Source organism: Onychomys torridus, chromosome 1 (genome assembly GCF_903995425.1).
Source record: "Onychomys torridus chromosome 1, mOncTor1.1, whole genome shotgun sequence".
NCBI lineage: Eukaryota > Metazoa > Chordata > Mammalia > Rodentia > Cricetidae > Onychomys > Onychomys torridus.
The window spans coordinates 78,231,046-78,256,243 of NC_050443.1; the positions used below are offsets into that span (position 1 = coordinate 78,231,046).

General features: G+C 46.6%; 1 protein-coding gene across 1 annotated transcript in view; it reads right to left on the minus strand.

Annotated features, from left to right (window-relative positions):
• Window positions 1-3,204: 3,204 nt before the first annotated feature.
• The window catches only part of LOC118574485 (UV radiation resistance-associated protein-like), a 54,311-nt gene continuing 32,317 nt past the window's right edge, over window positions 3,205-25,198 (minus strand). Inside the window, exons 3-6 of the mRNA XM_036175446.1 lie at window positions 20,253-20,287; window positions 9,693-9,854; window positions 4,506-4,580; window positions 3,205-3,366 (exon numbers count right to left, since the gene is read on the minus strand). Of these exons, the coding sequence (XP_036031339.1) occupies window positions 3,205-3,366; window positions 4,506-4,580; window positions 9,693-9,854; window positions 20,253-20,287 (434 nt within the window). The remainder of the gene's footprint in view (window positions 3,367-4,505; window positions 4,581-9,692; window positions 9,855-20,252; window positions 20,288-25,198) is intronic.

A 25,198-nucleotide genomic window follows, 5' to 3' on the forward strand; every position in this document is an offset into this window, starting at 1 on the left:
AAATAACTAACAGGCTGTGCTAATGGGAGTGTGGAACCAGAATACCAAGAGGAACATGGACAGTGGAGACGATGCTCACAAAATGCAACAGGAGGCTATGAGGACCAGGACAGAGACCATTCATGTCACACTTCGGTGAAAAAATCTGACTGCATTCTGCCCATGTCCTGAGAACTTGAGAGGGAGAAAATTTTAAAAATAACGGACTAAGTTGGTTGGTAGAACCTAAAGACAGCACAGGGCCTAGGGCATGTCACGGTTTCCGCTCACTGCTCCTGGTCAGATCCACAGTTAGAGCAGAAAGACAGGAAAGTGCTCGGTCTTGGGAACGGCCTTAACAAATGGATAGTTGGAAGCAAGAAGAAGTCAGTGGAAGCAGCTTTAAATGTTGAAGAGATTAGCACCATTCAAGAGCAACCTGAGCGTACACTGAAACAATCAGTAAGGTCTCCAGAGGCAACGCCTCACCCACTTCCTCAGCCAGTCCCATGGGCTTGGGTCTCAACATGAGCTGGGTACCAACATTTGCTCTCTCCGCTTTTTGACTGGGACATAATAGAACCGGCCACATCAAGTTCTGCAGCCTTGCCTTCCTGTGATGATCACTGTATCCCTTCAAACCACGAGCTCAAACAAACCATCCTGTTCTTAATCTCTCATGTCAATACTGATCACAGCAACCAAAAGTATTGTTTAGTTGTATGGTTATTGTCTTTATCATACATAGTCAACAGTTAAATTCCTGTCTGGACCATTTTTACATTCTTCATGTTTTCTTACATCTGACATCATCCCTTTAGGATCTCCTGTGGTAAATGTCTGTGGGCTATAAAGCTCAGAGGTTAGACATAAATGTGGCTGCTCCACCCTTGATCTTGGCCAAAACTTCCTAGAGATGGCACTGCTCACTAGTGGGTAACAGCGTTTTCCAGGTAAGACCTCTGGCCCCTGCAAAGCTGACGAGGGGTCCACTATCACCTTCATTAGTAAGAAAAACTCTTAGGAAAGTTACTTAACCTCTCTGTACCAGTTTCTTGCCTACAGTAAAACAGCTGTGGAGTTTATGCACAATAAAGTAGGGAAGTGTTTAGTGCCTGGCACTGAACTAAGTGCCCACTAAGTATTAGTTATTATTACTACTGTTAGGGTCAGCTATCCTTCCTATGTCCAAGCTTCCACACAGGAGAAAAATTTCCCAGCCCCATCCTGAGAGAGAAGGAGAGGAACGCTCCCAGTCCCTCTAGGCTGTGCCTCTTTCCTCCTCTGCTCTGTAAGTAGCTCATCTATGAGCTCTGAAGGTCTGGGCATGCGTGGCTCAGCTCCTTCTGGGTGCCCTGCCATGGGGAACTGTCTACTGCTCTGGGCTAAAATGGAGCAATTTCATTTCCATTTTCCATTATTTTGGAGGGAAGAGGTTCAGGTCAGGAGGAAATGCATCAAGCCTTTTTAGTTACAGCAAGCTCTTGTAGTCACAAAATTTAAGCAACATTTGCCAGTCGTTCTATCTGTTATCACACCACCTTCTGAACTCCATTTACCTGTTCCCCATCTTGTCTGAACTTGTTCAAAACTCACAAGCAGAAAGGAAAATCAGGTACTGGTGCCTACCCCAAAACTTACCAACTATCAGTCTCTGGCCATGGGGTTCTTGAGGGATTAACTACAGCAGCAATAGAAAGGTGTCATCACAGGAACGCTCGGGAATAGGCACCCGAATGCGACCCACCGTCATCTCTGACTCCAGACTCCGCAGGTGATGAGTTGGAGACCAGCTGCAGGGTGAACCACCCCTCCAGTGCCAGGGCAGCTAGCCTTGGAATGGCAAACAGCCCAGCAACGGCAGCCTCGCTAGGCTCTGACTTAATCACACGTTTTTTACTAAGCAATACCGTGTCCCAAGAACCGCGGCAGGAGTGAGTGGGGAGCCAGCATACGAGTATCCAACTGACCTTACAGAGCTTACATACAGAGATGGAGGAGACAGGCCTCCATAGCGAGCAGTTATCCGGCAGAGGAAGTCTGGAAATCATGCAGGAATTGAGAAGAGGAGCTGGGAAATGAAGGGGAAAGGAAGGCCTTTCGGGGCTGGAACTTCTAAAGACATCACTTAGAATAAACTCCATTTGCTAAAACACAAAAGGCAACTTTCCAGTCCTTGGTTTACTTGACCACCCCATCTCCTTAAAAAGCACAGCACAAAACCATCCAGAGCCCACAGTTTAAAGGAATGGAGGGGAGAAGACAGAGAGCCTCGGCCTCGAGACTCCCTGGCAGCACTCCTGTTCCCGTGATCACTGCTTTGGGGCCACCCTCCATCGTCCCCTTCTCTGTTAGGCCTCTAGCAGCTGGGGTCCACAGGCCGGGTTACGCCCCCTTCTCTACTGCGCTGCCCATTCCTAGTCTGTGTCACACACATTCATGACTTTAGTGACTTTGCCATTGGCCCCACATTTACAACCTAGTTCAGTTCTAGCCTCTGAACTCCAGATTCACATATCCAAATGGCTACTTTCCATCAACAAGCATCTAAAGACACCACCCACTCCCGCAGCCACATCTTAACTCAGGATCTGTGCTCTCCTCCTCTCCACCGCACCCCTCCCTCATCCATCCCCCGTCCCAAAGCTTCCTGTGGCTATCATCTTGACATACCCAGTAATTTGAAGTCAGAAATCCCAAACTCACTCTTCACACTCTTTTCCTTTTACCTCAAATGCAAACCACAACAAACCCTAATGATTTGACCTCCTTAAACCGTCACTCCCATCTTCTAAACTGGGGTGTGGCTCAGTGGTGAAGGGCTTGCCTAGCGTGTGCCTGGCCCTAGATGCCATTCCTAGTACTTAATCATCATCATCATCAATAACAACAACAAAAACCTCTTTTCTCCTACCCTGCCATGGCCCCATTGCAAACTGTCACCACCCCTTACCCACTGTCCACAAGGTCCTTCTCACCATCTTCCCACACACATCCTTGCTCTTTGAAATAACAGATTAAAACCATAAAACACATCAGATTAAAGCTCAAGCCTCTGCCTTGGATAGAATCCCTAACCATTCCATGTGGTGGCCTCTCTGGCACTACCCTTCAATCCCTGAGACTGGCCATGTCCCCTCTCCTGGCATGCTCTCTCCCTTCGGCGCCCGCGCCTCCACATACCGTCTTCTGTTCTAATCTGGATTATAACCTGAGCACAAGGCCTCAGCAGCGCTCTTCTCCCGGCACCAGCACAGGCCAGGCTTGAACTCTGGGGCCCGGGCGAGCGATCCTCCTGCTTGGGCCCACAGCTGGAGGACCCGCCTTCACCCACTGCACTCTCAGCGCGTGAGTACAGGAGCCGACCCTCAACGGGGACTCAGCACGCTGTGGAATGGCGAGCATCGAAGCAATGGCACCTCACACAACCGAGGTCATGGAACAACAGAACCTCCGAGCACAAACAAGGTGTGGACGAGCAAAAACAAGTGTGAACGCCACAGAGCATTTTGGTTTGGTTTTTGTTTTAGGTCAGGTCGGAAAAGCAGAGCCAGGGGCAGGTAACCCAACCTCTCAGCTCAGTCACTCTCTAGACCCTGTGAAGTTCATCCTCCTGATCAGGCTCCACAGCTATGAAACGGAGAAAAGAAAACACCATGGTGTTTGTTGTGACTATGAAATAGGAGACAGATGCTGAGTCCCCTGGTCACGGGCGATCACAGAAGGTCCTTGCTAAGAAGGACTCTCTGCCTCTCCTTTCTCTCCTCATCTTTCGATGCAGAGACAGCATTGACATCAAAACAGTTTCAATTTCAGTCTCTTCTCTCCTTTGAGGCAGTATCTCACTATGTACACTAGGCTGCCTGGAACTCACAGCAATTCACCTGCCTCTGCCTCCCTTCTGCAGGGACTAAAAGTGTGCACCATGATGTCCAACCTAATTGGGTTTCTTAGGCTTTCTGAGAATCATAAAACATAACTGAAACCTTTAATTGACACCAAAATCACCACTCTTATTTTGGAGGGGAGAACAGGAGTAGGCCTTGAGCCCAGTGCTCCCAGCATGGTAGGTAAGCCCCATACAGCTGAGCAACACCCCCAGCCCCTTTTCATCTAGAGATCTGGCCCAACTAGGCTTCCCAGGGTGGCCTTGAACTCACTCTGAACCTGGGCAGGACCCAACCATGTGAACCTCCTGATGCAGCCTTCTAAGTGGCCAGGATTACAAGCCTCTGCCACCTCGCCCAGCTCACCACTCTTTCTTAATCCCCAAAGAATTAAGTAGAAGAAAAGAAAACAGCTAGCTTAGGTTTCCCCTTTAAGAAATATAATCGGGATTTAGGAATGATTACTGGGAGTGGTTGCATGTCCTACAAAACACGTTCTCACTCTAAAAGCCCCCAAACAGGCTCACGGTGATACCTGCAATGTGCTTCGGTTCGCATAGGCCTCCCCAGGAGATCATCTTCCCAGGTGCAAGGCCCCTGCACTAACCAAAGCTCAGAACACTGGGAGAATCCTCTTACCTTATGTTCGAATGGAGCACCATAGTAGCCATCATTTAGCCCAAAAATGATTTCGTTTTGGTTGCGGGCATGAATCTAAGGGAGGAGGAAAACACACTATTAGTTCTTATTCCAGAAGTCAGGGCAGGACGTCTGTAACCTCACCTGCTCCCACACTGAGAAACGGGCTAGTTAGACCTAAACGAAGGATAGCAAAGAAATCAGGTCTCAGAGGCCAGGTGAACGAGAGTGGAGCACACCCAGCTTTAGTCCAGGGCCTCACAAAAGCACCACAGGTGCATTATTCACACACGTTTGTCACCAACATTTCTTGAGTTGATGTGGAACAGTTGTGCCTTAAGGATAGGAGATGAACAGACAACCACACATGCTCTGATGTAATTTAAAAAATTCTCGGGCTTGAGCGATGGCTCAGTGGTTAAGAGCACCGACCGCTCTTCCAGAGGTCCTGAGTTCAATTCCCAGCAACCACATGGTGGCTCACAACCACTTGGATTGAGATCTGGTGCCATCTTCTGGCCTGCGGGGACACATGCAGGCAGAATACTGTGTGTACATAAATAAAAATAAAATTTCATGCAGCATTAAAACTGGTATGCGATCGATGCACGACCTGCACCCCCGTCAGGGAATGAACGGCTTGGCGACCAGATCAGACCTGGTTCGGACCAGCGTTTGACCACACACGAGATACCGCCCCTAATATGCTGATAGATAGCCACTTTACTTCATAATTTCTTGTAGCATGCTAATGACCTCAACCCGCAGTTGATCGCAGACCAATGACTTCCACAAAAGAACATCACACAACCACGAAGTAAACAAGTGGCATCGAGTCCTCACCGTTGCCCCAGATGCATGTTCCAAAGACACATTTACTCATGCCAGTTGCCTTGGCAAGTCCCCAAATTCCTTGTTCAGGAAGTCATCCTGGCAAGAACATGAACTAAGCTTGGTCTTGCTGGATTTTGCTGACAGAAGAGGTGGGGGAGTTTGGACACATTCAGGGTGGAGATTTGAAGACTTTGCTTATGGAGGCCATGCAGCACCCTAATGTGATGGCGGAAGTTCTCACGCTCCACTTGTGATGGCAGTGGCAGTTGTATCCTCTTCCCCTTCAGTATTTACATGCACATTATGCTCAGTGTCTTCAGATCATCAAGGGAAAACAAGCATTGCTGTCTTCCTCAGTAATTCAGGTGAGAAACAGAAGCAGAGGGAGAGCGAGTGACTTGTTAAAGTCCACACAGTGGTTAGCTTTAGGCTTTCCCTTGATCCACGGCTCACACTGTGATCATTAGACATCTCTGGGGCTAAAATAGCTGTCTTGTAAGGTGTGCTGTTTTTATAAAAAGTATCCAAGTACAGCTCTGTGGTTAGATTAGTACAGTTTCCAGGCCATAGTTTCCATGTTGTCAATCCCTGCACAAACGGAGTCTATTTAAAGAGTAAGACTCAGGCACATTATACTTCTTGCCATAATTCTAACAGTCCCCTAATGTGGCACTGTATGGTAGCCTGTCTTATTAAGCATGTTTTCGTTAGTCAAGAAGCAAAGAGATCACTGAGTGTGTATCCCTTGATGTCTAATACATCAACTGGATGCTCAGTTTTATTTTTTTGTCTCACTTTCCCAGTCTCCTGTGCAGTTAGGCCCTGTCTTTCTGACACTCTGAAGGGCAGAGCAAGGGGTGTCTCCCCACCTCACTGAGGTAGGGAGTAAGCGTGCCGCTGAAGGTGATTGGCTGCTGTGTTTTTGGAGAGTGCTGGGCACCCCACTGCAAAGATAACCGATGGGTCCCAGGAGGGCGCTTCTTGGTGCAGCTGAGGTTGGCATGCAGACCTGGGCCTTAGAGTTTTAGCCCGTGTCTAATTTTTCAGTGAGCTAATTCAGTGGCTGTCTTCATAAGTTCATATGCTTTGGAAAAATCGACCTTCATGCAGCTGTGTTCTCTCCCCGCTTTCTTCCACCCGCTTTCTTTAGTGGTATTGTACTTCTTTTCTTTGCAAATTTAAAACGTAATTACATATCTTTCTTTGGCCAGCAAGATCACTTGCCCAGGTAAACATTCTTGCCACACAGGCCTTTGAAACACCAGTTGAATCCCGCGAAACCCCATCATGAGAGAAAAGAACCCAACCAACTTAAAAAGTTGTCTTCTGGCCGTCCATCATGCCATGCAATGGCATTCATTGTGGCGCGCACACCAAATACATACACATACACATACACATGCACCTAAAAATAAACAACAATCAAAGTAAATAAAATGTATACACATATACCAATAACATTTGTTTTGTTTTTTTTTGAGACATTTCTCTGTGTGCCTGACTGTCCTGGAACTACTTGTAGACCCAAGCTGGCCTCGAACTAGAGATTTCCTGCCTCTGCCTCCTGAGTGCTGGAGATTAAAGGTGTGGCCACCATAGCACACTGGGCTCTCATATTAATATTTTTAAAAGAAAGTATACATGTTCTTTTGTGGGCAGTTTTGGAGAATTGTTCTGAGCGCGGGAGAAGAACAGGAAGCTCACGTTTTCTGCCGTCGCTACAGTTGCTAACAACTTTGAGGAACATAAGTTTAGCCTCTTTCTTCACAGGCCATTATATCCTTAAAAGGTTTCAGACCTCCCACTAATCTGGTTTTGAACCACTTTGCCTTTTGAAGGTGAAGAACCTTCTGTTGGTTTTTGGTGGCCATTAGCAGCTCTTGTCCTTGCTTTCAAACTGCGTTTGGTTTGGTAAACAGGAAGTGTGTGGTTTCATAGGTGCCAGTGTGCTTCCTAGTATGGTCAACTTTCTAAGAAGAGTCCTGAATGCTGACTGACACAAACTCAGGTCATACATGAGCACAGTACAGCATTTTAAGACCGCCGGTGAAGAAGGTGTATGTGAATTAGGAAGTATAAGGAAGCCACCACTACCAAAGTCTCCCCTGCAGGCCTGGAACCACGTCACAACAGCATTAAAGTACCACTTCCACAGACACTCACAAATGACAGACAGCCAAGTATCCAACATGTGCCTCCGGCCAACCTGAGCCAGAAGAGAAAGACTCGAAACTGAACGTCATTATCCAGCAAGTTTTAATTGGGCAGCTCTAAGGGCTGAGGTGTACCTGGGTGCTAAAGTATGCACTAACTCCAAGTTACTCCAAAGCAAACTTCTAAAAGACCAGCAGTAAAATATGAACAAAAATGAGAAGGTTCAGAGAGATGAGACCATTTTAGAAGGGTGAAGCTGGCTAAGGAAGAGCGAGTGGGATTAAAAGCACTGTCTGGTCACTGCAGGAAGACACCAAATAAAAATCTGGCAAGAACATGACCTCACACGTGTGGAACCTAGAAGACTTGGACTCATGGAGGGAGCGAGAATGGCAATCTTCGGGGGCTGGGACAGGGTGAGGCACAGGTGTTTAATCAAAAACTGAAGTTTCAGTTAGAAAGATTGACAGCTCCATTATGGGGCTAGGCCTGCAGCTCAGTGGTAGAGCAGTTCCAGCTTGTGAAAGACCCAAAAACCAAAATAAACAATAAATAAATTATCAAATAAAAATTATAGTAAGCACACTGAATATGGGGATTTTCCAATGCCAAGAAAAGAACAGACTTAAATTGTTCCTTTCAAACGAAGCATCAGAATGTACACACTGAACAAATATTACCAAAGCATTAAGGAAGTTTATAAACAAGCTTCAGCTAACATTTTAGGGCAACTTTAGTAAAGGGGTACCACAAAAGAGAACTGGCTTTCACTCCGATGAGGAGCAGAGGGCTGGCGGGGCCGCTCCAACACCTCTGTGGCACAGCACGAGGCATTTCCAAGGTGGACAGATGTGAGACCACATCTTAGCCTCACCCTACTAAGTGGTCTTAAGTATTTCCTTCAACTCTCTCAATCTCCCACCTCCTGGTGAGAAAATAAGGGCAAAAACATCAAACTTCACAAAGTTGCTCTAAACATTAATTATAATGACCTTCATATGAAACAGTAAATAGATTTTTGTATCATACGCAATTCTGATAGACTTCTGGCTGCATTCTGGAGTTATTAGAAAGGATGATGGAAGCTGGGTGGTGGTGGCGCACACCTTTATTCTCAGCACTCAGGAGGCAGAAGCAGGTAGATCTCTGAGTTCGAGGCCAGCTTGGGTCTACAGAGTAAGTTCCAGGACAGTCAGGGCTACAGAGAAATTTTGTCTTGAAAAACAAAACAATAAATTATTTACGTATTTATTGAAACCCTATCTTGAAAAACAAAAAATAAATAGAAAGGAAAGAAGGAAGATAGTTAGATAGTTAGATAATTAGATAGATAGATAGATAGATAGATAGATAGACAGACAGACAGACAGACAGACAGACAACAGGAGAGTTCAAGAACAAGGAACATCAGTCACAGGGTAACAAAGGCAAGTGACGGGTCCAGCACGCAAGGCACATCTGTCTCCTCTACTCAGTGCAGCAGCTCCTCCTCCTCCTTGTGGAACGACCCAAGTCTACTGGTTGGAAGGGAGGTGTTTAATGGGGTGTTCTTTGTGTTCACCTAACAAGGCCAAAGCAAAGTAAGTGAGGAAAAGCACATCCTTCTCAGACATACGAACACACACGCACACGCACATGCACACATACGTGCATGCACACTTAGGGTGCTTCTGCCTGAGTTTCCACAGCTCAAGGTCCTTTGTGTGTGTTTGTGTCTGTTACCTGAGGCACTCTTACTCTGTAGCCCAGGATGGCCTGAAACTCACCCGGGACTGGCCTCAAACTTGCTGCAACCCTAGCTCCGCTTCCCTGGACTAGGATCACAGGTGGGAGCCACCACACCTAGCTAACTCAAATGTACCAATGGAAGTAACTTGAGTAGACATAGTATCACAAGCCTTGTTTGTTCTTGTCCTGGTTCTGTTACAAGGCTCTGGCTAGGCCAGAACTCCCTGTGTAGACCAGGCCCAGCTCCAGTTTACTGTGGTCCTCCAGCCTGTATCTTCTGAGTGCACGGATTACAGGCACATGTCACTGTGTCTGGCAAGTTACTATTTTTTTCCCTTGCATTAATTTAATTTTTTACTTTTTCTTTTCTATTAGCATCATTTACAACCGAAAACATACAAAGAAGAGAATCACTAGAAAAGTTAGATAATTTGTAGAGGGCAACCTCTGAAATCTCACTCTGAAAATTACCTGTTGACCCAAGTACTTCAGCCCATCCAAGTAGACTTTCCACTCTATCAACAGCTGAGAGGCATCCTCCTTTCCACCCCAAATCTTCACCACAAAGCAAGACACTGATGTATCCAGACGGTCTGGCATTAGTCCAAAGTCAAGACTCCTCCACGTTGGATTCTGTGGGTGGAAATTAAAACATACTTTAAGAAGACTCTAACTTCTTTCCAAGAATTTTGATTAGATGACACATCATTTTGTTTTTAAAAACCAAAAGAAGGGCTGAAGAGATGACTCAGTGGTTAAGAACACTGGCTGCTCTTCCAGAGGACCCAAGTTTGATTACCAGCCCCTACAAGGCAATACACAACTGCCTATAATTCCAGTTCCAGGGGATCTGATGCCTCCTTCCAGCTTCTGCAAGCATCAGGCACACAAATGCTATGCAGACATACATGTAGGCAAAACACCAATATACTTAAAAAACTTTTAAAATAAATAAATAAATAAATATAGACCAGAAGCTGGCAGGATGGCTCAGTGGGTAAGAGCATTTGCTGCCAAGCCTGACAACCTGAGTTGGGTCCCAGAACCCACATGACAGAGAAAAGACTCCTGCAAGCTGTCCTTTGACATGCACCTGGCCTGCTCAGACCCCTGCTCCCTGGCACAGACAAAACAGACACTTGTTTTAAAAGACAAAAGGTATTGTAAACAGATACAGCTGTGCAATCAGCAAGTAAGGTGACAAGGAACCCCTGGATGTATCTGCTGACTCAGAATCGCTCTCACTCTCACTAACACGGTTTCATCCCATGCTTTCCCTCATTTATTCAACACAATGCATGAAGATTAGAAGCCAACACACATACTGATACAGACACACAACTGGCCAACACGCAGTAAGAGCTCCTGGAGTGCTCAGCTGAGCCAACATACAACATCCCCTCCCTCCAAGGCTCAGGAATTATGAAGGAAGAAGGGGCGGAGAGATTGTAAGAGCCAAACATCTGCAGTCAAACAGGACCACTGCACACACAGCACTGTGACTGGTGCACAAGACTTCTCAAGATGAAGCTAGCCAAAATGCCAGCACAGATGGGGAAGGGCACTCACTAGTTCCACCCCTGGCTGAGGACTTAGGCAGCTGGAGGAGGGAGAACCAGCTTTCTTCAAGGACAGGGAAGGACTGGAGGAGAAGTAACGGGGTGGGGTGATCAAACCACATTACATACATGCATGCATGCAATTCACAAACAATGAAAAGAGGGGCAGCATATGAACAATGCCCTCCAGGCCCTCCGATTCAATCTCCTCTTGAAACAACTCTATCACTGGAGGTGCAGCCCAACGGTAGTGACTGCCTGGCAAGTGCAGTCACTGGGTTCAATTCCCAGTACCACATAAACAAAAATAATTACATTGGAACCATGGGAAGCTCAGTGACAGAATTACGCTCAAGGTCACACAGCAGCACGGAAGAAACCACCAACTCTAAGAAACAGGAAGACATCGAGCCTGTGAGAGCTTGGCTTCGAAAGCACAAACAGAATTTCAGCAGACTAAAATCGGGAATTCCAGCAAAGGGAACGTGATACACCAGGCTCACATGTGGGAGGCAACAAGTATGAGCAGGGAAGGAAGAGCAGCTGCCCACAGTGGCAGGCCGCAGCTGGAGAGACTCGGGAAGCAAAGGGAAGGCTTCCAGGCCTGTGCGCTGGGTGAGGTGCCCAAGCTCCTTCACCATCGCCTCACTTCTCTTCTCCTCTCACTAGGAAGTGTTCTACCACCCTGCTTCAGCTTCGTGATGCCTCGCCAAGTGGTAGCGTTTCGGGTTTTATAGCTGATGATGCTGAGACAGAGTGGATTGTGGGACTTAGCAGTGTAGCCTAACGATGCACTTTCTCCTGCACCACCTTCCGCTCCCTTCACTGACAGGAAGTTAAATGACTTTCACTGCCACTGCACAGCCTGTGGCCTGGGCTGACTGATGCTAGCTGTAACCCACATAGCTAGTATTACCTCTCTGCAGAGCTCAGTGGTTAGTCAGTGATTACTCAGACTGTGTGTTCAAATGCCTCAAGCCAGCCACCCCTGCCAACAGAATGGTGATGTGCAAACAAGAGAGGACTAAGTGACAGTAAAGGTCACACTAGCACAAGACTGAAGCAGCCACCACAGACAAGCCGGGAGGAGCTGGCCCTGCCAGCTGCCTCAGCTCATCTACAACTTGAGAACTCTGCAGAAGAGCTCTCTGCCAACTCACTAGTTCTGGAGCTTGGAACTATGCTCCCCTCTGCCCCTACCCCCCTCGGACCCCATCCTCCCTCTGCCCCTACCCCCCCTCGGACCCCATCCTCCCTCTGCCCCTACCCCCCCTCGGACCCCATCCTCCCTCTGCCCCTACCCCCCTTGGACCCCATCCTTCCTCTGCCCCCCATCCTCCCCTCTGTCCCCCATCCTCCCTCTGCCTCTCATCCTCCCCTCTGCCCCCCATCCTTCCCCTGTCCCCCATCCTCCCCTCTGCTCCCCATCCTCCCTCTGCCCCCCATCCTCCCCTCTGCCCCCCATCCTCCCTCTGCCCCCCATCCTCCCCCTGGCCCCCATCCTCCCCTCTGCCCCCATCCTCCCTCTGCCCATCCTCCCCCTGTCCCCCATCCTCCCCTCTGCTCCCCATCCTCCCTCTGCCCCCCTCCTCCCTCTGCCCCCATCCTCCCTGTCCCCCATCCTCCCCTCTGCCCCCCATCCTCCCTCTGCCCCCCATCCTCCCTCTGCCCCCCATCCTCCCTCTGCCCCCCATCCTCCCTCTGCCCCCCATCCTCCCCTCTGCCCCCCATCCTCCCCTCTGCCCCCATCCTCCCCCTGCCCCATCCTCCCCTCTGCTCCCCATCCTCCCCCTGCCCCCATCCTCCCCTCTGCTCCCCCTGCCCCCATCCTCCCCTCTGCTCCCCCTGTCCCCATCCTCCCCCTGCCCCCATCCTCCCCCTGCCCCCATCCTCCCCCTGCCCCCATCCTCCCTCTGCTCCCCCTGCCCCCATCCTCCCCCTGCCCCCATCCTCCCCTCTGCTCCCCCTGCCCCCATCCTCCCCCTGCCCCCATCCTCCCCTCTGCTCCTCCTGCCCCCATCCTCCCCCTGCCCCCCTCAGTCCACATGTCCTTCACCACCCCAACAACAGCTAGCGGCTCTAGTCCCCTTGCCCTGAGCACTGCACCTGGTTTCATCTACACAAGCCACAGCACGAAAGAGGAAGTAGTAAAGTGGTACCTCCTAGTTTACACATTTAAAAATGGAACCATCAGTCCAACTCAAGCTTTGAAAAGAGGCCGCTGCGGCCTCTGGGCAGAGCCCTTCCCGGCTCCCTCCACAGCTGTTCTTCTCCTGACGAACATTTCTCTGACCACTAGACTGCAGTTGAGCTTCCTTCCCTCAGGGGAGCCTCTGGGCAGAGCCCTTCCCTCATAACTGTCAGGCTCTACACCAGACCCTCTGTAAGGCTGGGGCTCTTCTGCTACTGTTTTCCCTCTAGTATCCTGGAGGCTAGGATTCAAAGATTTGCTAAATGAACAAAAAAAGACATTACATTCCAGGTGTTGTACAAAAGAAGTCCTAATCATTTCAAGGTTAAAAAATAATAAAATAAAAACTACATTGGAACCGGGCAGTGGTGGCGCACGCCTTTAATCCCAGCACTCGGGAGGCAGAGGCAGGCAGATCTTTGTGAGTTCGAGGCCAGCCCGGTCTACCAAGCGAGATCCAGGAAAGGTGCAAAGCTACACAGAGAAACCCTGTCTCAAGAGAAAAAAAAAAAAAAAAGCTACATTGGAAAGCACAAGTTAAGATTCCTTTGGAAACTGTGGCGTATTTTCTTGTCCGCTGTGCATCATGTTTTCTAAATGGGGAATAAAAACGACGCTGCTCACTTTCACTTCTAGTGTGATGATCACTAGGAAATAAAGAACACTGTGCATGGTGGTACCCTAACCTGCGAGTCCACCACATACCACCAGACACCGCGAGCGGTGGGGCCCTAGTATTCAACACTTCCTCGGGAACCTGGAGGTCCACCACACATCACTGGACTTTCCTTGTCTGTCATGACCTCCTCAAAGGCCGAGATTTCTCCCAGAGTATTGAATGTCTCCTGGCATCCTATGTGCCCACAACAATGTGTGTACACATTTTGATTTAAACTTACAACTCCAGAGCCCTGTGTAAAGTAGGTAGCATGATCGTTTCTTCAGAGGAGAAGCTGATGCTGAGGTAGACATTAAGGAACCTGCTTGTCATATGGTGGTTACAGCTGGAGCTGGCAGTCAAAGCTTACAGCTGACTCCAAAGGCATGAAAGCAACAGAAAACTTTCTTAACAAACAAACAAACAAAAACATGCCTTATGGGCTAGAGAGATGGCTTAGAGGTTAGGAGCATTGGCTGTTCTTCCAGAGGTCCTGAGTTCAATTCCCAGCAACCACATGGTAGCTCACAACCATCTGTAATGAGATCTGGTGTCCTCTTCTGGCCTACAGGCATACACGCAGGCAGATCATTGTATACATAATAAATAAATAAATAAATAAATAAATCTTTTAAAAAACAAAACAAACAAAAAAACCACGCCTTATGTATCCCAGGCTAGCCTTAAACTCACTATGTAGCCAAGGATGACTCTGAACTTCTGAACCTCCCAAGTTCTAGGATTGCAGGCAAGCACCACCATGACCAGTTTACAGTTCTCGGGATTAGACTCAGAGTCAAGAACTCTAGCAGCTTGCCTGTATCTCCGGCCCTAGATAGCTAACTGTTCTAACTGTGGACAGGGCTGCACTGGAGACCATTCATGATAAGACCTACAGATGGGGCTTTATGCTGTAGCCATTGAAAGACCAGCTTGGTATAATAACTAACATTCCTCATGACAACCCCAAGTTCTTGAGAAAAAGTTCAATATTTTTCCCTTATGAAAGGATTGGAAGCAGGAAGGAACAGCTCAGTAGTTAAGAGTGTTTGCTGTACAATCACATAGACTGGAATTCAGAGCCCAGCACTCACATAAAATAGGGTGCCCTACATATGCCTGTAACCCCAGTTCCAAGGGGTCTGACACTCTTCTGACCTCCATATATACAGAAAGGTCCATGTACCCACGCATACCTGTCCACACACATGTACACAAATGTGTGTGCATGTAAAATAATTTTTAAAAGAACAGGGAAAGGAAGGAGACCACACAAAGGTGACGTGGACATGAATTCACAAACAAATGTTTCACTTCACTGGGATTCAAGAGACCAGCAACTCCACATGTCTTTGAAGAGTGGAGAGTGAAAAGGGAGGAGTGTCTTGGCTACCAAGGTACATCAAATGTATATGATAAAAGGAAAGTTTCAGGCCAGGCATGGGGGAGGGAGCAACACCTGTGATTCTAGTACACAGAAGGCAGACGCAAGAAGACTGAGCCAACCTGAGCTACATAGTAAGAGTCTATCTGTCTCTGATTAATTAAAATCTCAAATCTTCACATTGAGTCTGTTTATTCTTAATTTGGCATTAGCTGGGATGTTCCTCCATTGTACTCCATGACAATGAGAACGTCTACACAGCAATCAACACTTGAAAGGTGCTCAACAGGACAGTCTATGAGGAAGTACTAACTGAAGTCACAGTGGTATCACGGCCACCAGAATGACTACAGCTTAAGACTCCAAGTTTGGGCTAGGATACGGAACCACCTGAGAACCTTGCACTGTTGGCAGGGCCATGGCTGGTACAGAAACCACTGGCAACTATATGGCCAGTGTCGACTACAACTGGGCAGAATGAAGCCTGTCATTCTGACACCCTGTGCCTGAGCACACACAGCCGAGAAAGGCTTTCTTCCATTCAGCGGAGATGCTCTTCAGAGTCGTGAATTACTACACGGCCAACAGTGTCACAATATGCTGAACGAAACAGCGCATGCACGAAAGGGCCAAGCCATGCTCTTCTGCAGGAAGCCAGGAAAGGGAGCTTGCCGGCCTCTTTGGGGTGTGTCAGTGACCGGAAGGAGACACGGGAGAAAACAACTGTGCTCCTCTTGTTTGTATTGGGGGGTCGTTTTGTTGTTTGAGACAGGGTTTCTCTGTGTAGCCCTGGCTGTTCTGGAACTCACTCTGTAGACCAGGCTAGCCTCGAACTCACAGAGATCTGCCTGTCTCTGCTTCCCAAGCACTGGTATTAAAGGTGTGCACCACCACATCAGGCTCTGCTTCTTTTTTTTTTGCTTATTTATTTCTGTTTTTCAAGACAGTGTCTCACTACATCTCTCATACTGGCCTTGAACTCAAGAGATTTACCTGTACCTGCCTCCCACGTGCTAGAATTAAAATTGGTGCACTTCCATACCTAACATAAACGTAATGAAATGTTTTTTGGTTTTGTTTTGGGTTGTTTTTTTGTTTGTTTGTTTGTTTGTTTGTTTGTTTTTGAGCTGAGGATCAAACCCAAGGCCTTATGCTTGCTAGGCAAGCGTTCTACCACTAAGCTAAATCCTCAACCCTTGTTTTGTTTTTTTAAGATTTTTAAATGGGGGGAAAAAAATCAACATATTCTTTGCCTATTGTAATGTCAGTCAAAAGCCTAAAGGGTAGGAGCTGGCTTACACTGCCTGAAATTTAAATCCCTATGAGATCACATCACAATAAACACATACTCTAGAATATGAACAGAATCATTCCAAATTCTCACTACCCATAGGACAATGTGCTAGAAAAAGCATGAAGTAACCCCTTTCCTCCAAAGTGAGAAGGGAGACTGAGCAGAGGCACCTGAGGGGCCAGGCTGCATGGTGGGAGGCTGGGGTACAGAGCATCCTCAGATGCATCATCTAAACTAACAACCGCCTCTGGAGGGAACAGGGCTTACTTCATATGAAGCCATGTGACCGGGGCTCCTTCCTAGGCTGAGACACTAACACAGTAGTGTGCTGTCAATCTTCTCCCTACAGCCTTTCCTCTATAAGCTTACAAAACAGTTGCCAGTGTAAGAGGAAGAATTCCTAAGTTGGCACATGCAGACACAGACAGATACAGCCTGCCACCTATTCACACATTACCGCCCAGTACCCTCACTATCTGGATCCAGATGACTTCTAAATGTGTATTTAACATACAGAGCATCCCAATGTCCAGAGGGAGGAGACCGTTCAAGGAGTAACATCAGCTGACCCTGCCTATCACCACTGAATATTACAATGTGTAGTCTTGAGAGTTCACTGCCTACTAATACCCACCAGAGGACGCAAAATCACTATTTTGTTTTGTTTTGTTTTGTTTGGTTTTTCGAGACAGGGTTTCTCTGTGTAGCTTTGCGCCTTTTTCCTGGAACTCACTTGGTAGCCCAGGTTGGCCTCGAACTCACAGAGATCCGCCTGGCTTTGCCTCCCGAGTGCTGGGATTAAAGGCGTGCGTCACCACCGCCCGGCCAAAAAACAAAAGTCATTATTAGCTGGATGTGGTGGCACACACCTTTAATTCCAGCACTCCAGAGACAGAGAAAAGTGGCCAGCCTGGTCTACAAAATGAGTTCCAGGACAGTCAGGGCTACACAGAGAAACCCTGTCTCAAAAAAAAAAAAAAAAAAAAAAAGAAAAGAAAAAGAAAAAAAAGAAAAAGAAACCAAACAAACAAAAACTAACAAACAAAAAACCAAACGACAAAAAAAAAAATATTATTTATTACCAGCATTCATTTCCCTATCATTGTTTAATAACAAAATAGTCACAAGAAACACAACTAAAAATTTATAAAAGCTGTACCAATATTTTAAAAAACATATGCAAGATATCTCACTAGAATTCATACTGGTTTCATAACTAGCAGGAACCCAGCAAAGACCTTCCCCGGCCTTCCCCAGCCCTGCTCCGGCTGACATCCTGCTAGCAACCTTCCCCTCTCTGCAACGAGATGAACCGAGATGAACCGAGATGACCGCACTCACAGCCTTCACTCATTTCTACTGGCCTTGCACTGGGAATGGCAACTAGCTCAGTCTTCCTCCCACAGCAAGGGGGAGGGGGGGACGGGACAGGGACATGAGCCTGGTGAGGACACAGTTTAACTCAGGGCAACACAGCGGACATGAGTGACAAGAGGCAGTTCGAGTGTTAAGTTATTCAGCCACAGTTCAGCTGGAGCAGAGGTGACTTAGAAGCCCTCGGGCCAGTCATTCATAAAGAAACATTTATACTGTGCAGCTTTCCTCCCCAACTGGAAACCAACTCGAGCCCCAATTCCAACGACTGTTCTGGTAAGTTCTGTCTCATGTTTTCTCTAAAAATACATGCTCTAAGCTTTGTTTATGCAATAGCAAGGCTTGCTGGTCTCTAGGTGAAAACCAAGCTGAGGGAAGTGTGATATGGGAGGCTTGGTTACAGCCTCAAAACATCAGTTTTATGTGTCACAAACTGTCCCGGCCTGTTTGCTCACTATGAAACAAGAATACGCCTAACCTTGAAGCATTATCATCAGGGAGAAATAATGTATAGAACACACCTAACCTGCTCTTAGATCATAGATGGCAGGTCACAATTACACCTCTTCTTTTTTAATTAAAAAAAAATTTGTTTTCATTTTACATACCAACCAGTTCTCTTGTGCCCCCCCCCTCCTCCCATCCCACACCCCATTCGCTCCTCATAGGGGTAAGGCCTCCCTTGGGTAGTCAACACAGGCAGGCATACCAAGCTGGGGCAGGACTAAGCCCCTGCCCCCTGCATCAAGACTGAGTAAGGCATGGAACCATAGGGAAAGGGCTCTAAAAAGCCAGTCCGTGTACCCAGGATAAGTCCTGGTCCCATTGCCACAGCACCCACAAACAGATGAAGGCACACTACTGTCACTCACAGCCAGAGGGCCTAGTTTGGTCCCGTTCAGGGGCCCCGGCTGTCAGTCCAGAGTCCGTGAGCTCCCACTAGGTCAGGTCATCTGACTCCGTTACTCCTCTTGATTGAGGAAACTCACATAGAGAATTTCCAAACACCCATCAGTCCTGTGGATAAAATCTACTCCAGAGAACCCAGCTAGCCTCTCCCACTGTCACTTCTCCCTTCACTATAGTCACTTCCTGCTCCAGTGACTGTCAGTCACAGCAAAGACACAGCTCCACTTGACCAAAAAGCAACAAAACAGTGAGCACTTGCGGGGAGGGGCGTCTAGCCGAAGCCAAGGCAGTTCAAGCAGAATACCACCATCCACGGAATATGAAAAAGAAACATGGCACCGACAGAACTGGGAGGCACATTCCCTCCCTCCCCTCCCTCCCCTCCCTCCCTCCCCTCCCCTCCCTCCCCCCCTCCCTCCCTCCCCCCTCCCCTCCCATCTCCCTTTCTGTTTGTTTTGAGGGAAAGAGGGATGGGGAGGGAGGGAAAGGGAGCAGGAGACTCAAGGAATCTCTGAGTTATTGAACCAGCAGGTAGCAGTCTTCAGGACGCCCTGTGCCTACACACACACCCTTGGAAACAGCTGTGACTTTTCAGCTAACCATACTGTTGGCACTAAGGATTCTCAGTTCAGAATATCTGCCTCAATTGCAAAAGCAAAAAAATAAATAAATAAATCCTGTTATATGATTTCTATCAACACTTAAATTTTAAAAACATCAAGTGTTCACAATAATGTAATCAGAATTCTCATAAAATGCATTGAGTATAAATAAAACAACAATGTCGTAAAAGCAGCCAGAAACTTTGGCCAATCGTATGTATATTCACAGGACTGCACCCTACACAGATCCAGAGAAAGAAATGCATGCTCCACTAGAGACACCCAGGAAAATAGTCACAGCAGCATGATGAACAATGGCCCAAACTACAAGCCAAATATGCTTAGCAACAGGGAAAATTTGGATTATCTATTTATACTCACTCAGTAGAATACACCCAACAAATCAAATACACCACACAAGGTCAACCGATCATAACAACCACATCGACACATGGACTGTAGTCACCAGGGCACTTACTATATTATTTCATTCATTCAAAATTCAAAAACAGGTCAAAATATCAAGACTGCTGTGTGCAGACACACACACACACACACACACACACACACTTACTTTAAAAAGAAACCTCTCCAAACAGAAAAAAGTGGGATGTTTGGTTGTTTTGCTTTTTTTTTTTTTTTTTTAATGACAGGGTCTCACTGTGTGGCTGAGGCTATCCTTAAAACTCACAATCCTCCCGCCTCTTCCTCCCAGATCCTGGGATTACAGGCATGTACACCATGCCCAGCTAGACACTTTTAGCTTTCTCGCCGAACAAAACTTTTATTCCCAAGAAATAAGGTCCTGTATTACAAAGGTACAAACTAGTCTTATTAATTTTGCCAAGAAAAAACACAAAATCAAAAAGTCAAGCTCTTTAGAAATGGAAATGATGCAAATAAAGTTTTCAACAATAAAAAATTTTAGTAATGACTGAACAACTGAGCAAATCCATCCATGTACCATAACACAAGAACCGGACCTCAACTTACACCACTCAGACTTTCTGAAACAGGGGTATAGGCTCTGTCACATGTACCTGTCAGAAAACAAACTTACCAAGGAATTCTTAATCACTTCACTTCTATAAAATTCTGGAAAAAAGAAGAAAAAGAACAATAAGTGATATGAAAGAAAACAAGCTTACTCACCAAGCCCTGTAAAACTTGACAATACGTTCTAGCAAGGCATCTAAAAGACCTAAGGGATTTAGTCCTGCTATTATTATTTTTCTTGTTTGGTTTTTGTTGTTGTTGTTGTTTTGGTTTTTCAAGACAGGGTTTCTCTGTGTGGCCCTGTCTGTCCTGGAACTCTGTAGACCAGGCTGGCCTTGAACTCAGAGATCCATCTGCCTCTAACTCCTGAGTGCTAGGATTAATGGCATGTGCCACTACTGCCTGGAAAAATCTTTTTTTGGGGGGGGGGGGGGCTGGGGGGGGGGGGAGGCCCTCTATTATCTTTATCAATAAAAACAAATGTAGAAACAAAGATTAAATGGAAGTGACTTAAAGGGGGAAAACATGGGTGAAGCACATTACAAATTTTTCAGATTTAATTTCATAATTGTGTACATTCTAATCTAAGCCCTTAAAATTCTTCTTTTCCCATTTCCATTCATTTCTTCTCACATGTATACAGTAAGCATGCACATACATGTGTATGGTCATGTAGGGGCCTGAGGCTGAGGCCAGGGGCATTCCACTATTCTCTTCAAGGCAGGACATCTCAAACTCCAAGCTCCTCAACACAGCCAGTGTGGCCTGCCAGATTCCATGTCTGCCTTCTGAGGCTGGACCACATGTGGACTGCCCACTCACCTAGCATCCACACAGGTCCTAGGGATGCAAACCACAGTTTCCTCTCACCTGGGCAGCAAGAACTTTTGGGGCTGAGCCACCTCCCCAGCCCCACTTCTACTCTTTATGATGGATACTTTCTGCTCTTCCTCTAAAACACTCCCTCACAGCTGTGCAGAACGATCTAGAAGTGGCCTGAGCTGGACTTCCACTTGTCTCTAACATTCCATCTCTTCGACTTCTTCATTTCCAGTCTCAACTTGGAAAGTTCGGATAACTGAAGTTCTTCTGTAAGCATTAAAAGCTCGTGATTTCACAAACCTTCATATATATTAGTAAATGTTACGAAATCCAAAAACAAAATAAAAGTAAGTTAGAGGTTCTGACAGACATTCCTAAGAACCCTCCAGTGTTCCCCAGCCACCTACCCAAGTTACCTCCATGCCACTGCCAATGCAGAGCCTGAGGGACTCCTGAGTTCCCTGCTACAGGGCAGGATTTCCCAAGTGTGATGATGCATGCACCGAGGTACTTGAGATGATCTCAGGTGACACATGGTCAAACATGTGCTTCTACTGGTTGAAATATATGCTTTGCACATCCTACTTGTACCTGTAGACCCATAATAACAGTGCTTGTATCCTACAACTACCATCTCCTTGTCACTTAGAACTGTCCCTGGCACAGGGGCAGACCACAATAAATTTTGTTTTGATGAATGAACAATCGCATCCCCAGGTATTCACGTGTGAGGTGCTTCGAGGGACAGAAAAGTGAACCTCTTCTGGCAAGCTCTTGTCCTTAAGGCATTTTCGTTTTGGTTTGGTTTTGGTTTTTTGAGACAAGGTTTCTCTCTGTAGCCCTGGCCGTCCTGGAACATACTCTGTAGATCAGGCTGGCCTTGAACTCACAGAGATCTGCCTGCCTCTGCTGGGGGTTACGGCATTTCTTAGCAGACAGGCTACCTGCATTACTTTATCCTCATCTTCCAAACAAAAGATGACGTTTATTGTATGTTTTGAGAACTATTCACAATACATTAAGAGAAAGAACAGGTTCTGAGGGAGGATTTACAAGATCCAATTCTTGTAATTAAGCCAACAATTTTCTTCTTAGCTTACAGGTTTGGGTTACTTACATTCACTAGCTGAATGGTAGTTTCATTTTTTTTTATTATGAATAACTGTTTGAAATAAGAAAATTCCATGTTTCTAAAGGGAACATGCTGAAGTTGCTATGAATTTTAGCATCTTTCAAATAATGCTAGTACAGTCTTTTAAAGATGTAGAGCATAAACTGTGTGACTTTAGAACAAACCATTAGAAACCAAATTGTGAGATCTAAGAACAAATAGGGTCTATGAGAGATAATGACATGTCACTCTGTCCTGGCTGGTTGTGTGTGTCAACCTGACACAAGCTAGACATCGGAGATGACAGAGCCTCGGCTGAGGAAATGCCTTGATAAGATCCAGCTGGAAGGCATTTTCTCAATTAGTGATCAATGGGAGAGGGGCCAGCCCATGGTGGGTGGTGCCATCCCCGGGCTGGTAGGCCATGGTTCTCTAAGAAAGCAGGCTGAGCAAGCCAGGGGAAGGAAGCCAGTAAGCAACTTCTCCCCATGGCCCCTGCATAAGCTCCTGCTCCCAGGTTCCTGCCCTGTCTGACTTCCTGTTCTGTCTGACTTCCTCCAATCATGGACTATGATCTAGAAGTGTAAGGCAAATAAACCCTTTCCTCCTCAACTGCTTTTTGGGCACAGCAACAAGAAGCCCTAGCTAAGACACACTCTAAATTGTACAATTCCCTCATTTAGGGTAACACTTATTCCCCAGTGCCATACAACTTTACCCTTTTCATTCATTTCCAAATGTTTGATCAATCACTACAACCACTTGTCACATAACTGCAAGTATACATGCTCATATATTTTAGTTCTTTTAAAAAAAAAAAACGACTTAGCGGATTCCTCTGCAAAGTATCTGAATCAGGCAGTTCTCACAACACATCTCTGCACTTCTGAGAGAGGAACAGGACTATTTCTTCCACACTGCTGAGTGGCTGACTATGTGAACAAACCACACAACTTGCCATCTCCATTAATGCTCCAAACTGCACCAGCTGACTGAAAGGCCTCAGCTCAACAGAAGGGCCAGATTCTGTAAAGAGACCAGAGGAGGTGACTGACCTCTAGCACACCAAGCCTGACCTATACCACCATCCTGTTACATCCACAGTAACAGAATGGCAACAGGGGTTAAAAAGAATGAATACAGAATTTTGAGAATAAAATTAAACATGTTCAGCCCTCAATCTCTCATGTGTAAGATTAATAACCCACACAGGTCAGTCATTGGCTCATTACCTTCCTAAAAAGAATAGCACCCAGGAGATAAGAGGGTTGTTATGAGGTTCAAATAAAATACTAGATTCAAAACACTTTGTGAGTCATGATGCTTATTAATAAACTTCTACTCATTTTATTCTTTCCATTTGAATAAAGTCATATATATGCCAAGTAGATCCTCAAAGCATCCTATCAGAGCTGTATGTCCACATGAGCCAATGTATGCAAGAGCTTTTCTAGACAGCCATGCCCACACCTAAAGGACCAGACAGCCATGCCCACACCTAAAGGATCAGACAGCCATGCCCACACCTAAAGGACCAGACAGCCATGCCCACACCTAAAGGACCAGACAGCCATGCTCACACCTAAAGGACCAGCAATAAAGAGACTGCACAGCACGGGGCTCATGGAACATGCTGGCTGTTATGCTGTATTTCTCCATTCAGTAAGTGTTTTATGAGTGCCTCAACCTCACCCATAATAGAAGAAATACAAGCTTAACCTAAACTGCAAAACTATTTTTCACCTATCAGATTGGCAAAGACTCAATAGCTCACACATCTATTGATAAGGCTGTAGGGGGAAAGCCACACCTAAAACATTTCCTACCAAGTACAATTTTGTGATACCTATCAAAACAAAAAACACCTTCCCCATGTCCCAAGAACTCCACTTCCTAGACTTTACCCTAAAGGCTTACTGACACAAAACAATGCACTTGTAAAATTAGCCAATGCAGTATTATGTACAAGGAGAGACTGAAAACACCTAACAGGCTGCTCAGGGCCAACTGAAGAAACTGCAGAGCAGCTAGTCACTGCAAAGCCAGAACAGTCCACCAGAGACGTCCTCTAAGACATGCTAAGTGACAAATGCTAAGTGCACAGAACCTATGCACACACTTGGTATCTGTGCAGGGAGGCTGCTGGGAATGGAGTAAGAGCGTCTTATCTTTCTATTTGTGCAAACAGTTCAGGAAAGACAAACAGGAAACAGATAGCAGCAGTTACCATGGTGGAGTGGGAAAGGAGGTTGATGGAACACAGGTGAACCACAGACTGCATTACCTAACCCCCCCCCCAAAAAAAAATTGAATTAAAAGTAACTGGAAGAGAGAGATGTGCCCAGCATCCTTTTGAGTATTAGAGACAGAGCGGTTAAAAATGTCTGTTCTGTGGAGCTTCTGTCTACAGGAAGGAAAGAGACATTAACTAAACACACCAATGTCAGGTGATCATAAGTAACTACAAGAAGAATTAAGGAAAAAAAAAAAAAAAAAAAAAACAACCCAAGCAAATAGAAGAGTCAGAATTTGTAAAAGGGCTGGTTAGTCAGCAATCCATGAGAGAGGCTCTCAGGAGCATGTGGGGTAAAGGCCAACAGGAACGTGGAAGGGCTTGTCAGGTAGGGGCTGGAGGAAAGTGCTCAGGCCACAGTGCAGGCCAAGTGCCAAGCGTCCCTTACATGGAAGAAAGGGAGGCAGGCCATCAGTGTGGCTGGAACAGAGAAAGCAGGAGGAGGATTAGCCCTTCGGGGACTGATGCTTACGGGCAGCAGGAAGTCAGTTCGGAGTGGGTAACAGAAGACAAGGATCTCGGCCTTATTCAGAATGAGCTAAGAAGTCATGAGAGCATCCCCTACACTTTTGGGGTTTTTTGGGAGGACAAGGTTTTTCTGTGTAGCTCTGGTTGTCCTGGAAGTTACTCTGTAGACCAGCCTGGACTTGAACTCAGAGATCCACCTGCCTCTGCCGGGATTAAAGGAGTGTAGGGCATTCTTTGGAGACGGATAACATGATCTTCCATTTGAACTGGGTTGAAGATGGGCTGGGAGGGAGGATATGGGCAGAGAGACCATCAG